Raw genomic sequence first — 13996 nt, forward strand, 5'->3', positions numbered from 1 at the left:
CATCCGCATGACACTGAGCCACAAGTCTGGCCATCTGCTTTAAGTCCACTTAAGATACAGGTTGTTGTACTGCCATGCCAAATTCCCTTCAAGTCAAATGAGGTAATATTTCAACTGTATATAAACAACCCAAGAAATCCATTTAAACTATCATATTTCACCCCAAATATGTTGTTCAGTTTTGCAACAGTCTGTAATTTGTATAAAATCCTTTATCTCGATCCAGCAAGTGCTTTAGCATGATTTTATGCATTGAGTCTGTTATTTCTCCCCATTATTTCATGCTTTTCTCTTTGTTAAACACTGAAATTTTACCCAAACCTAAATGAAATTACTTTTTTAAAACTCGTCACTTCTACTTCACCCCAAATTCTTTGCAGGGCGATCGCTGATTGGAAATTCAAATTTTCTGCCTGAGGATGTTACCAGCAAATATTACAAGCTTTTGTTTTTTACTTTGTGACAAAAAGTCTCATTAGTCTCTAAGTCAACTTATCGCGTGCAGTTCCTTGCTACATAAAGGGTTAAACAGGAAAGCACTAATTGTCACACACACTGTATATACATATATTTATACACACACACATACGTATGTATATAAATATATGTGCATGTGTATACAGAGCAACATTTGCACTCATCTGCACAGCAGTGGCAGCTGAGTGCTGTCAGTCTCTGGCCTCGGCTGTCACTGTCAATCCATTGTGAATACATTTATAGCCATCAAGAAATTTTTCTTAACTTTTATATTTCGGTTTTAATAATTGCAGACAAAATAGTTTCTTTAAATGCATGAAAAACTGAAACAAACAAAAACTTTCTTCTTAGCACTTGGGGGATTTTATGACAGTCCACTTCGTGGCTGCAGTTTAAATATTTGATATAGATTTGGTGGGAGTGAGTTTTAGCTCAGACTGAGTACAGACATCATGTTTGTTTCCCCAGACAGTGTAGTATATTATCCATGTCTGATTTTTTTCCTCATTTAACCAGTACATTAACCTTTGTGTTATCACATCTCTATAACTCTGTTATCATTTGAGCAATAAAAAAATAAACCAACGCAAAAAAAACCCCAATCCGTCTTTCACTGCAGAACTGTGTCAGCTGTTGTACATGCTGTGTTTCTGATAAACACACCTCACACATGCTTTTTATTACTGCATATCTGGCTGTCTGATCACACTAACCGAGTGAATGAAAGAATGAACCTGCTTTTAGATTAGATTTTGACATTAGCTTGTTTAAAGCTATTGTAATGTCATTGTGTAGAAGGTTTTCTTTTCAACTGAAGATGGGAAAAAGAAAAAAAAAAAGAAGAAAGAAAAGAGTCCCAATCACCAAGTTTGATGATATTTATTGATCAAATGTTACAGTTTCACTGCTACACCATACAAAATACAAACGTTTGTTCATACAAGCGCTGCTTGTAGTCGTCTACTCTACCTATGAGTCTTGATACTGATATTTGATAAATGAATGACCCACTATGGCGATGTAGTTCTTCACAAACTCACAACCTACTCAGTTACAAAATGATTAAATAACACACAGAAAAGCCTTTTCCCCTCCCTAACCGTTTCACTCAAACTGTTGTACTCATGTGGTGCCCTCTAGTGGCACAAAGCTCCTGCCGCCTTCTTTTAAATAAATTGTTCTCCACCATCACAGAAAGGGGAGCAGGTTTCATGCTGTCAATGTGGACGAAGGTCACAGACACGAAAGAGGTCTCATCCACCCATACATCGTTCTGCTAAAATAGTGCCTGCAGTAATACACAGTCTTCCTGCCCTTAGGCAAAGACTGAACAGATGCTCACCCGTCCCTAAAGCAGCCCAGCAGATCACAGTAACACTAAAAACAGTGATAAATAGCACTATCCATATCCTGGTAGGAAGCAGCAAATTTGATTTAAATACTTTGATGTCTAAAGTATGAGTAACAGACTGAAGAATAAAAAAATAATATGTGGAAGCTATTTCCTGGTAAAACCCAAACAAACCTACCCCACCTTGCCCAGGTTGAATTTAGCTGTCCATATAAACATGACAAACCTCCAGAAAAATGTCATTTCTGATATGCAAGACATGCAGAAGTAAATAATAAATACAACAAAACCCCTGAAATAAAGACATTAAAAAAACAAAACAAACTAAATTGTACCTTGCCCATCCTTCACGCTCGGATTATTAATGTATCTCCAAACTGCTAAACCGCCTGATTACACTGCGATCATGTACATCTAAACAGGAAATGACAGGACATAACCGAATCAGACATAAGGCCAACTCTTGAGTTGATAATCCTGATATAGTTAATAAATAATCCTGAAATGGCTCGCTATCCAGAGCATACCAGGTCGGCAAGTCCAAACTTCTTGCATCCACAGTTGAAATGTACGTAAACCCAGATTTTCATACCCGTTTGCATAAGATAATAGCAGGAACTTAAACACTGAGGTTCTGCTGAGGTTGTGGAGGCATGTTCTGGGCGTCTTAAAAAAAGGTGTTTAAAAAAATATCTCTATATTGTGCTTCCAAGTGTTACTAAGAATTACTTAAATTCTGAAGGGCACATACAGTGTGACACTGGTGGTGCAACTTAATCCACAACTCCTCACAATGACGTCTTGACGAAACAAATCGCAACATGCATCATGACCACCACAACGAAAGAGGTTATAGCCAGACTAGCGATGAGCAGCGCAGCCGGACAAGTCCGCTCAGTGCAGTGGATTAAAGCCAGTGTCGGGTGCATCCCCTAATATCAGTGTGGTGTGGCTAAGCGTGGGTGAAGGAGAAGCCAGACGGAAGGCTGGATTGATCGAGTGCAGTGAGTCCCTCTTGTTGCTTCGGCTGAACGGGGGGCATGCAGTGGCCGCTGGCTGGCGAGCTTGCTGCTGTGTGCAGCCAACAGACGGCGAAGGCTCTGAGGTTGGGGCTGCGTGGCTAGAAACATTCAGGACCTGAGGGGTAGTCTTTGGGGTCCCGGGGGAGCAAAGGACAGGAAAGTCTGAGGAGTGGACCACCCTCTCCAGCACATCCTTTGTGCTCTGAGTGCACTGCGTGAAGAAGAAGAAGAAAAAAAGAGCAAAATCAGGAAAGGCAGGAGCAAAATGTGTTAAAGAAGCCAAGCTGCGAATGGCATGAGAGTAAAAACAGGACAGGCGTGTACACAAAATTCTGCAATCTGATTTAAGGAATTAGTTTGGAAGTCATAAGAAAAGTGAAAGCAATGGGAGCTCTGATGGCAGCGCTGTGATAAGATGGAGAAGCTTGGAGGACGTGAGTTCGATGCAGAAAATGCAATTAGAAGGCAGCCAAATATGGCAAAAGGTTTACAGATGTGCACGGAGAAGCTGCTTCCTGTCTTTTCTTCTGGCTTGAATTGGGAGCAAAAAGGAGGGTAAAGATTATGCAGACTTGTATTCGACTGCGTCTCCGTGCATCTCATGGCAAAGAGGAAAGAAAATCAACTGTTAAGAGGTGGGTGAGTCAAGCAAATGTTAATGAATGGTAGTGAAGCATGCATATTCACAAATATTATTCACACCATCACCACAAACCAGTAACAATATCTGCCCCTGTTTAGCTTTATATTCAAAACCACAGAGATGGCAGCTACAGCAAACAGAACTGCAACTGTAATGTGAAGGACGGAGGCACACAGCGGAGGCAAGTGAAGAGATGATGGGAGTGGTTTAAGGTTCAACCCTAGTCTTACCATCGACCATCTATATGCAGCAGTGACCTTCAGGCTGTGCAGGACAAAGAAAAGTCCTGACAGTTCTCCTCCTGGCAGGGTGGATACAGTACAACACTGAGTGTTAACGCTTTTATATAGACAGTAAAGTTACAGGCGTATATACACATGTGTTCATTCAGAAGGACAACACAACCCCCTCATTCCCAAAGAAAAAAAACTCAGACAGGCACAAAATAAAAAGTAAACAAATCTCAAAATACAAAAATACTGTTTATTTAAATACACAAAAAACAAAACTGTTATTGTATGAGTGCAAAAAATAGAAATTCTTTTAAGAATATGGCTAATAACCTGCATTTGATAAGATAATACACAAATATATTCAAGGCACGATTTACCCAACACACTAAAAGAAAGCAGCAATTCTGTCCATCAACTGTCATTACAGCATAAAACCAGACTTGCAGCAGACAAAACAACATGTTGAATTCTCTGGCAAAAATAACCACATATTAAGGTGTTTAGTGTAAACAGCACAAATTAACCGTTATGTACATCTGCAGGACTCAGTGGTGATTTTAACGCATAGTTAACTGGTCATGATGCCAAACAGTTAAAAGAAACTTCACTGGTGAGTTTTCGATTTAGTTTCTTCTTAGTTTCCTTAATCAGTTCTGCAGTGACTGTCTGGCTCTGTGTTGTGGCTCAGTTCTGAACCATTAAAACTCAGCTCTAGTGAAGCTGCCGTTAAAAGCCTGTAACGGTTCAAATAAAAAAAACTAAATAGATACAGCTTCCCTCTGGCAACAATAAAAAGCGCAGCTCTGGCCACTTTGCATTTGAGGAACCATACCTGGAAGTTTAAAGGATGGAGGAGCAACACATTGGGAACTATGGGACAGTCAGTATTTGGGAGGGATCACAAGGTTTTTAAATCCCTACCATGTTTGCATCATTCTTGGCCCTGAAGGGGGGCAGCTCTATATCTGAGGCAGAAGCAGCAGGGATCGGCTCATCCGGAGGAAGGAAACCTCTTCTGTCGATCAGACTGGAAACCAGAACACAAGATTGTTATGATCCACCAGGGTGTAAACTGCACGTGTACTTTAACACCATTCAAGTCTCTGCAATGATACAGCTGCAACAATGCACAACTACAAGACACCATGCTGCCACTGTATTCAAAGCAAGATATACAAAAATGGCCTGAACTAATACAATGACTTATGGTCAGAACCTAAGAGTGAATCCCAATCTTTACAGTGACTTGGAACAGTCATAGAGTCACTGCTGAATCTGCTTTAAACCATTACACCATTGGCAGGATGAAGCCTCGATGCCACTGGTGTAATGGTTGGCAGGATGGATCCATGCATTCGTGCTGTTTACACCAAATTCTGACCCTACCATCTAAATGTTGCAACAGAATTCAAGACTCATCGGAGCAGATTACATTTTTCCAGTCTTTTATTGTTCAATATTGAACTTCTGTGAACTTCAGCTTCCTGTTTTTAGCTGACAGAAGCAGCAACCCGTGTGGTTTTTTGCTGCTGTGTCAGGTTCAACGTTTTATGTGTTCAGAGACGCCCTTCTGCTTAAACTCCATGACTATTTGAGTTACTATTGCTTTCCTAGCTTTAAGCAGTCTGGCTATTCTCCGCTAGCATCACCAAGGCATTTTCACCCACAGGACTGCCGCTCACTGTATATTTTCTCTTTTTTGGGACCATTCTCTGTAAACCATACAGACTGTTAGACATTTGCATCAACAGGCTAAACAAACAGTGTGTCCGGTGAACTCTCCATCTACCAAAACACAGCAAGAGGTAGTCATGTTAAGATGAAAACACATTTTATAGTAGCAGAAGCTGCTCTAAAGCAGCACATACAGATATTAAACGAGATGTGAATGAACATGTTCCCTGGAATACAACAAGACATCTGCTAATCAGAGGGCAAGTTTGGAGGGTTATCCATGCAGCCAACGGCAGGGTACCAAATCTTAATATGACCTAAAGCATCAAAAAGCTCAGAGGCCGCTTTGTGTTTCTAGACTGCGAGTTGTTAAGGTGATTAGTGAGACACAAGGGTGAACTTGATGAAAATGTGTGAAGTGATGAGGAGGACGTCTTTACTCACCTCGGAGGCATGGGGCCGCATAACGTTACGCAGCAGTTAGTTATAATGCTGTTATAAGTGTATGGGTTTTCAGACTCCTCTGCACCCCTTTTACTTGACCAGGATCCCTTTATCTGCATGACAAGTAAGCTGTGAGCTCCACCGTTTTCAGCATTTTATGTGTATTTTAACAAAAATCAAACAATCGTGAATTCAGCTTTGCCACGTCAGAATAGCACTACTCACATCTTCATTTGTGGTGAGATTAGAAGCTACTAAGTAGGTGTGAAAGCCTGAGAGGCCCAAAATAGACCAGATGGAGAAGAAACAAATCACCAACTCCACCACAGTGCACAAAGACAGTCAAGGTATAATATCAGTTGTTGAAATGGTAACCAAAGATCCATGATGTTTAAAGATAAACAACTGTCATTCATGCATGTCTGTAAATTGAAAATATCTCCCCACTGCTACATTCAAATCTGTGTTGAGCATTTTCCCCTTCAAAATAATCTAAATATCCCAAATACCTTAGCTACTATAAGTATATAAGTCAGTTTTTACAGGAAAAGAAACATGCTAGGTATGTCTCTTATTTAGACACAGAAATGTTTCAGGCAATAACATAATGTCTTATATGTAATACACAGCATGTGGAAATCAATCCACAGTCATCTGTGACTGTGACTAATGGTTACGGCTATAATTGTCTCACGAGACATGAGGCAGCAAACTTACTAATAGACAGCAATCACACTAAAAGCACCTCTAACGCTCTTATCCTATTAAGGGTGGGCATAAGCTGAGGAGCAGCGGGAAGTGCTTCGACTGTCTAACACAGCAGAGTGACAGACAAAGGATATCTTGCAGGACTCTCTTCAATGGCTTGAACGAGGCTTTTACCTTCTTGAGAAACTGGAGAGAAACATCAACATCAGAGACAGAGGCATGTTAAAGTCTTTGCTGGTAACATGACAGATACTAAATGTGTTTTAGTACTTACGCAGGGTGATGTGTGTGATGACACAGCCAAATATAAAAGACGTGAGAAAAGACAGGGAGATGATGAAGCTGTAGAAAAAGCGGTAATTGCGTTTTCCCACACAGTTTCCCACCCATGGACAGTGGTGATCAAATCGTTCTGGAGGGGGAAAGAAAGCAAAGAAGGCATAAAGTTACAGTCATTAATTTCAGTGACAAACTACAAATCTCTGGATCAATCTAGTGGATCTTTTACAGGATTTCTATCTGCATTGACACATCACACGCCCATTCATGTAAAGTGGAAGCAGAGAGCGAGAGGGCTGGTTAAAAAAAAAACAAAAAAGAAAAAAAACTACAAAATGATCAACACAGTGGCAAAAAGTAACACCAGAGGTTTCTTAGCTGGGACAGACAAAAAGGTGGACTTGTTACTCAAGGTAAAACGTCACCACGAAGCATTCACAGCAGCAGAAAACACAAACCTGGACTCATCTCAGAGCAAATACAGCAACATAAGAGCAAACCAGGAGCATTATGGAAAAGAACAGTAAAGTGATAAAAGCTGTATGAGCCTAAGTGTTACATTTACCCTAATTTAATGACTGATAAAACTTAATCAGGCAGCAATCTCGGCTGTCTGAGCTTTATCATTTTCAAACTAAAAGAAAAAAAAAGGAAAAAAAAAAGGGTTTTCCAAGAAAAGTGGTGTCAGCAGTGTTTCCCAGCAGATCTGTACGGAAACATAGAAGGCATAAGACACAGAAAAAGTCACGCATTTAGGTTGTATCCTAAGAAATGAGGAACAAAACTCCCAACTTCCTCAATATGTGCATAAGTGATTTCAAAAGTTTAAGTAAAATTGTAGAAAACCCAATCAAACTAATAATCTTTCCAACCTTTCACAATAAAGCGCCATCGTAGTGGTACAATCCCTTCACAGGGAGCAATGTGAGGGGAAGGTACTGAAATTTAGGACTGAAAATACAGTAACCTTTGAAGAAACAAAAATTATTATTTAATTATGTACTCCCTGAGAGTTTGTTAGGAATACATTCTGATTTAAAACCACTGCCTGCCAAAAACCTACAGCTCATGAGGCAGATTTATGAGCTTTTCTTTATGGCATACATGGAGAAGTAACAGTTGTTACTATCAAACTCTTTATTTTACTAAAATAATGACCAAATGCTAACCACCCACTTTCAACTACATAGATCCTGCATATATGGCTAAACTCATTTGGTTACTTTAAAAAACAAATGTCAGGTCATGTGTTTATGGGTTTCACTTCTTTTTTTTGTAGGCTCTTGGTAAATTTGAGGTTTCAGGCTATTGTAAGTATAATGTTGGAACACGCTCAAGGAAATGTATTATCATTCTGATATTTAAACATTAGTGTTCCCCACTAAGATAAGCTTCATTATCATAGTAAGCACAAGCATAGAGGCAAACATAAACAATCATACTATTAGAATGAAACAGTCATTAAAAAAAAAAAAAGTTCTATTCAATCATAAATAAATGAGTAATAATCCTAATAAAAGCAGCTTTAAGAATGGCATAGGTAGGCACTGGATATAATAGCAATATTGCACTTTAGGTAGATGGATTTGGGATTCCATGTGTAAGTTTATTCTCACCTACACAGTTGTCGCACAGGCTGCAGTGGGAGGTGCGAGGAGGGCGGAACATCTTACAGGTGAAGCAGTATTTGAGCTTTACCACCTGCTGGTTGATGAGGATCTCCTTTGTCCGCGGAGGAGGGCGGTATGTAGAGGATCCTGAGGTATCTTAAAATAGACATGTACAAGGGGGAGACACTTCTTTAAGGTGTTTGCATTTCAGCAAAACAGCTCAACCAAGTAACTTCATAAAAATGGGGAAGTCAGTAGAAATCAGACTATACCAGGCCTTTGTGCTCTTCAACCATGACCCAGAGTAATCAGCTTAGCTTTGCAGCTCAGCAACAAACATGTCCCTCAGACACCCCACCCCACACACACACACACACACACAGATGGAAAAGCTCTTTCACTCCATCTGTCCCACAGTGAGTAAGCTGGAACTACATATGCCTCACCTATCTGCCGCTCTATGTCTGCAGCTTCATCTGGAGTGGCTCTGGGTAAAATGCCTGGATCGGTAAAGCTGGTTCTCAGCAGGGAGATGGCCACAAACACAAAAAGCACCCCGCCGATCACAGGTATGAAGATGGTCAGGTGCTTCACCAGGAACGGGCAACTATAAATGTATATTCACATAAAAAAGGGGGGTATAAACTCAGACGTCACAAGACACCCTCGAAAATAAACACGTACATTTCGACTCACTCAAATGCAAAGAAAAGGCCACAGGTGACAACAATAAGGCCCATTGTCAGAGGAAGGATACCGCTCTGTCGGGAAAGAATGAGTCGCCCGTCGCAGAAAAACCTGTTCTTCCCGGGGAACACTTCCCATTTCCTCCGGGGCGACTGTGCCTTCTTCTCCCCGAGATTCTGCGCCGACAGCGGGGTCACCGACAGTGCCCGTGGATCGATCTGCTGGTACTCGCAGTTCTTCATCGTGTAAGCGGTTCGGAGGTAGCTAAAGGCACACACAGATAGACCTCTCTTTTCTCGTCGTGTTTCTTCTTTTAAAAAACGACAGTCCTCTCAAGGGTCAGTCAGTGTAACTTTATATTTTGCTTCTTACTTTCCCATCATGAAAGCTAACACTAGCTAGCGTACCAACAAAGGCATTCTTCTCCGTAGTTCACAGTCTGAATCAACCCCCAGGTTGGCGCGGGGTTAACTACCATGTTTGGTAGTTAAATTAAAGCCAAACAGAAATATGACTGCCCATGCTGTCAAATTAACTAGCCTCAATTAAAAATTCAACCCTCACAGAGGAGCTTCCACTCCGTCTTCACGGGAGTTCCTTTTTCTTTCACAGTCAGCTACCGTACGTCATGGCGTCATCGTAACGTCATCACGTACGTCCTGATGATCCATAATGGGGAAAACGCGTCTACTCTGCACGGAGATGACAGGAAGATCAGTGGCAGGCGCGATGATAATCTGTTTTTATTGACACAGGCTGTGTTTTCTCTATACTAATTTATACCCGTGCCGAAAATAACATTAAAAAAAATGTTGCATAATTTGTTTAAACAAACATTTGTTTAAAATATGACATTTTTGTTTTAGTGTGTTTGTCATTAGGTTAATGAAAGAAAAATTGTATTTAACAAAAAAAAGCAAATCATCTTCCTTTAGTGCCTCCATTTCACCCTGTCTTATCCTTAACACCCTCTAATCACCTCATTATGCCCTTCTACATCCACAAATCTTCTCTGTGGTCTTCCTCATGCCCTTCTGCCTAGCAGCTCCATCTTCAACATCCTTTGTCCAGTATATCTACCACCCCTACTATCCTTTCTCTGCCCTGCCTCTCTAACTTTGTCTAACTGCTTTCGTTATCTCTACTCTTTATATCTCTCCTTCTCATTCACACACACATATTCTGTCTTGCTTCTACTGACTTTAATTTCTCCCCTCTCCAGGCTCTCCTCCACTTGCTCCCTACTCTCACTACAGGTCACAATGTCATCTGTGATCATAGTCCATGAACACTTCTGCCTGACCTCATATTTTCTGGAGAAAATAGGTTATAGCCTATTTTAGTATCTCACCTGATTGCAGTTGTCAACAGGATGTTGCGATAGTTGACAGATTAAAAAACATATTGCTTCAAATAGTTGTACACCTGCTCTGTCATTTCAGCTGTGATGTCATTCAGAGCGTTTCCATTTTTTTCATCTTCTTTTAGCTCTCATGTCATATTCTGTCATCTTTCCTCAGAAAGAGGTCAGCATGATCAGTCACATTTATAGCTCGTACTCAATTCTGTTTAAACAACAAGAAATCGTAGCTCCACTCGCTACAGCTCTACAGCATTACATGAAAATTGATGTTCCTCATCCACGTCCTTTAGCTTTTCTACAGTAGTGGGGTAATGTAATCTGGCAAGACTCTCACCTGTGCACTTATATTTCCTTTCCTTTTGAATTAGTCTCTTTACACCACAGCTAGACAGTGATTCTAGGTGTGTATCACAGTGTCAGTGGCCTAAAATAACAGAAATCCATTGTTCACTTGTGGCATATGCTGAATAATAGCTGTCAAGCTGCACTGAATGGACACTAGTTTGGAAACTATATAAAGATAACTGTCAGGGTTCAGTTGAGTTGGTGGTGTTAGTAAAGATTTTTCCATAAAAATAAGTGTAGCAGTTCTGCACCAAGTCGTTTCATGAGTTTACTTTGCACGACAGTAAAGAATTTAAAACTTTTACATGAAAGAAAAGGTCTTCAGCACAAATGTCATCCTTCTTTAGATTTATCACGTGTTATCTGACATGTTAACACAACTTTGGCAACAATGTTCTTTAAAATAAAATTGCACATTATGGACATTTTACGTCAATGCCTCGTGAAAGAACCATTACCATTAACACAATAAATAAATACATAGAAGATGAAGAAAAAAAATTAAGGTTCCTGTTTTGTTTTTTTTATTCTCACTCAAGTCCCGAGACACAAGCTGGAGGATTCAAAGAGCAGTGACTTCAGGAAGAACTGGACATGAAATAAAAAGTGTTCCCCTCCCACGTACAACCGTAGTCTCCCAATATTTACACCCAACTAGAGTCCATTAAGATTTCAGTTATTTTCTACATTTGTTCTCAAAGAACACAAAAACACATTTGACTAAAATGTGCAAATGAAACCTGGCAACTGTATCATGATCAAGAACTGGCACTAAAAATGTAATCTTGTCACAGAAAGCTCTGTGCAGGACCGGGCAAGGTCACTCCAGTAAGACAACTTTTTGGACTTTGTGCTGGCTTTGTGTTTTTTGTCAAGTGTGAGTTTAATTATCTAAAATGTAGCATTATATGTACAATTATCTCTTTGACAAAATCACTGTCCTTTTATTGCAATTAATGGTTATTATTGAAATACCAAAGGATCCCTGCTGAAACACTGACTTTACAGCCTAGTCCTGCACAGAACTTTAGCATTAAGAGCTTGAAACAATGTCTTAAGTCAAGTCCACGGCAAGAAATTGCAATGCAGTGCAAGGCCCAGTAGCCAGTAAGAGAGGAAGTATCCCAGGATGCTCTGTGTGGTAGAAGAACAGGCTTTTAAGTGTGGCAGGAGCGCAACAATAGGATTCTGAGGTGTGTGCTTGCAGCTATTTCTAGAATGCAGCTGCACGTTGGGGTTTGATGTTTTCCTTCGATGAAGGAGTGGCTCATTGAGGAGGAGCAGGTGAGCACTTATCCAGAATGGTACAGGAGACGAGGAGGCCATGAATCGGGTTAGTACCTACAAAGGCAGATTAAGAGAGGAGGGGTGAAGCTTTGAATAGCTTCAAACAAGACATTTTGCAAGACACTCATTATACAACTTCCTTACCTGCACATGCATGCACAATGTCCCGAAAACCAGCAGCACTGCAGAATGCACCACATACACGAACACTCGAGGGTTGAAGAATCCAGGCGTGGGTTTGTCAAGCCCTTTGTTTGCACTTGTGTCCCAAAGGCCGAGTCTCACACACAGCTCTGGATTAGCTTGAAAGTATGCATAACAGGCAATTATTCCAAGGGTGGCCATAGGAAGAGCCAGAAGAAAGTTGGGTATCTGCTTCAGCTCAAAATAACGGAGGAAGCCCACATCCCAATATACATCCTGGATGTGAGAATAAAGCAGGGGCAGGGGTCTCATACACCAGAGGGGTGGTGGACCGTTTTCATCCGGAACCCGGTAGCCCTTCCGTTCAGCTATTGACAGGAGAGCAGGAGGAATGCTCTCCAAGGAGGTGGATGGTGTGCAAAACGTCCTATAACCATAGTATTGGAAAGCACAGAAGGGTAGGGCAATAATTGCAGTTCCCAAGACAGAGGTCAGCAGCAGACAGATGATGACCCAGATGTAGTGGAAGACTTTACTGTGGCCTTTTGTTGTGGCGCGATACAAACGAATCTGGGAGATGGCATGCAGTGATGGAAGATACAGCAGAAACCCTATGTTGACAAGGCCATTTGATCGTGCTGCGGTAGCTATGCTGAGGGCAAGGCAGGCTCGGAAGATGAATCCTTTCTCCAAGAGATAAAGACCACCGAAAGTGAGAGCAGCAAACAGGCTCTCCGAGTACCCAGCAGTCATGAAAACATTGGCGGGTGTGATGCAGTAGAGCAGGCTGGAGAGCAGAGCAAGACGCCTGTCCTGGAGAACTATTCTACTGAGGGCATGCAAGGCGACGGCGCTCAACAGGAAGAGGGCGCTGTTTCCCAGGGCCACAGCAATCAGCAGCCGCCCCCGCACACTCAGCCAGCTGCTCAGGGGCCACAGCAGCGTCTCTGCCAGGCCCCGGAGGATGACGGGGAAGAGGGGGAAAAACGCAAAGTTGTGCTCGTAAAGATATCCTCTCTCGGCAATGAAGAGGAAGTGCTCAGCATCCCAGTGAGAGAGGCCGCCAAACAACCACTCCACCATCGAGTCAAAGTACAGGGAGTCCTCTGTCCGAGGGGGCCTGAACGCATCGGCGTCATGGTCAGGGATAGCAGCGTTCAAGACAGCCTGAAAAGAAACATTTATCATTATTAAAATACACATTCGTGATACACATGTCAGCTGTATGCTTTTAAAGTATACAATGACTTTCACTACAGCCTGTAGGTAGAAACGTCCTGTTGTAAAATATGACTCGTTCATTCGAGACTTTTAAGGATGCCAAACTTACCTGCAGAACCAGAGAGAGGCCCCTGGTTACTGTGGCAAACTCCAAAACTGCTCTCACATCCATAGTCACTGATGCGACACACAAAAGCCGAGAAAGCCGGTTACGACAGGCATCAGCTCTGCCGCCAATACGACACTCTCACTGCTGGAGTCGGCATATTTTCTATAAAACATAGCTACAACGGAAAAATAAGTAGTCGGTGAATTATTTTTTAGAAGTTTGGCGTTGAAGTTAGGAAACGAAAAGAGTAAACACAAATGATATTTTATGGTCTTCGAGCGGCGTTTGTTTGTCGCTCGGCTGAACTCTTTGTCCTCATATCCTCATCCTGCAGCTTCTTTTCGAATGGCACTTTTCTCTTCCGGTGTAAGGGCAAACGTTATTTCAAAATAAAAGTTC

General features: G+C 41.5%; 2 protein-coding genes across 3 annotated transcripts; both read right to left on the minus strand.

Moving 5' to 3' along the window:
• Positions 1-1341: 1341 nt before the first annotated feature.
• zdhhc18a (zinc finger DHHC-type palmitoyltransferase 18a) lies at positions 1342-9825 on the minus strand. Of its 2 annotated transcripts, XM_014341002.2 has the most exons (10): positions 9138-9817; positions 8888-9048; positions 8448-8597; positions 6827-6964; positions 6687-6738; positions 6070-6172; positions 5845-5957; positions 4648-4753; positions 3724-3794; positions 2924-3061 (listed from the first exon to the last, which is right to left on the minus strand). In XM_014341002.2, the coding sequence occupies exons 1-9, from the start codon at positions 9368-9370 to the stop codon at positions 3753-3755; spliced, it is 1098 nt and encodes a 365-aa protein (XP_014196488.1). In that variant the 5' UTR covers positions 9371-9817; the 3' UTR covers positions 2924-3061; positions 3724-3752. The 2 variants fall into 2 exon arrangements, with proteins under 2 accessions (XP_005945255.1, XP_014196488.1); XM_005945193.3 differs by lacking the exon at positions 3724-3794 and having other exon boundaries at positions 1342-3061; positions 9138-9825.
• A 1051-nt stretch (positions 9826-10876) lies between these two features.
• pigv (phosphatidylinositol glycan anchor biosynthesis, class V) lies at positions 10877-13979 on the minus strand. Its single transcript, XM_005945194.2, has 3 exons — positions 13598-13979; positions 12268-13434; positions 10877-12177 (listed from the first exon to the last, which is right to left on the minus strand). The coding sequence occupies exons 1-3, from the start codon at positions 13658-13660 to the stop codon at positions 11896-11898; spliced, it is 1512 nt and encodes a 503-aa protein (XP_005945256.1). The 5' UTR covers positions 13661-13979; the 3' UTR covers positions 10877-11895.
• Positions 13980-13996: the final 17 nt, after the last annotated feature.

Source organism: Haplochromis burtoni, unplaced genomic scaffold, assembly GCF_018398535.1.
Source record: "Haplochromis burtoni strain Fernald_Lab_line unplaced genomic scaffold, NCSU_Asbu1 Contig_446, whole genome shotgun sequence".
NCBI classification, from domain to species: domain Eukaryota; kingdom Metazoa; phylum Chordata; class Actinopteri; order Cichliformes; family Cichlidae; genus Haplochromis; species Haplochromis burtoni.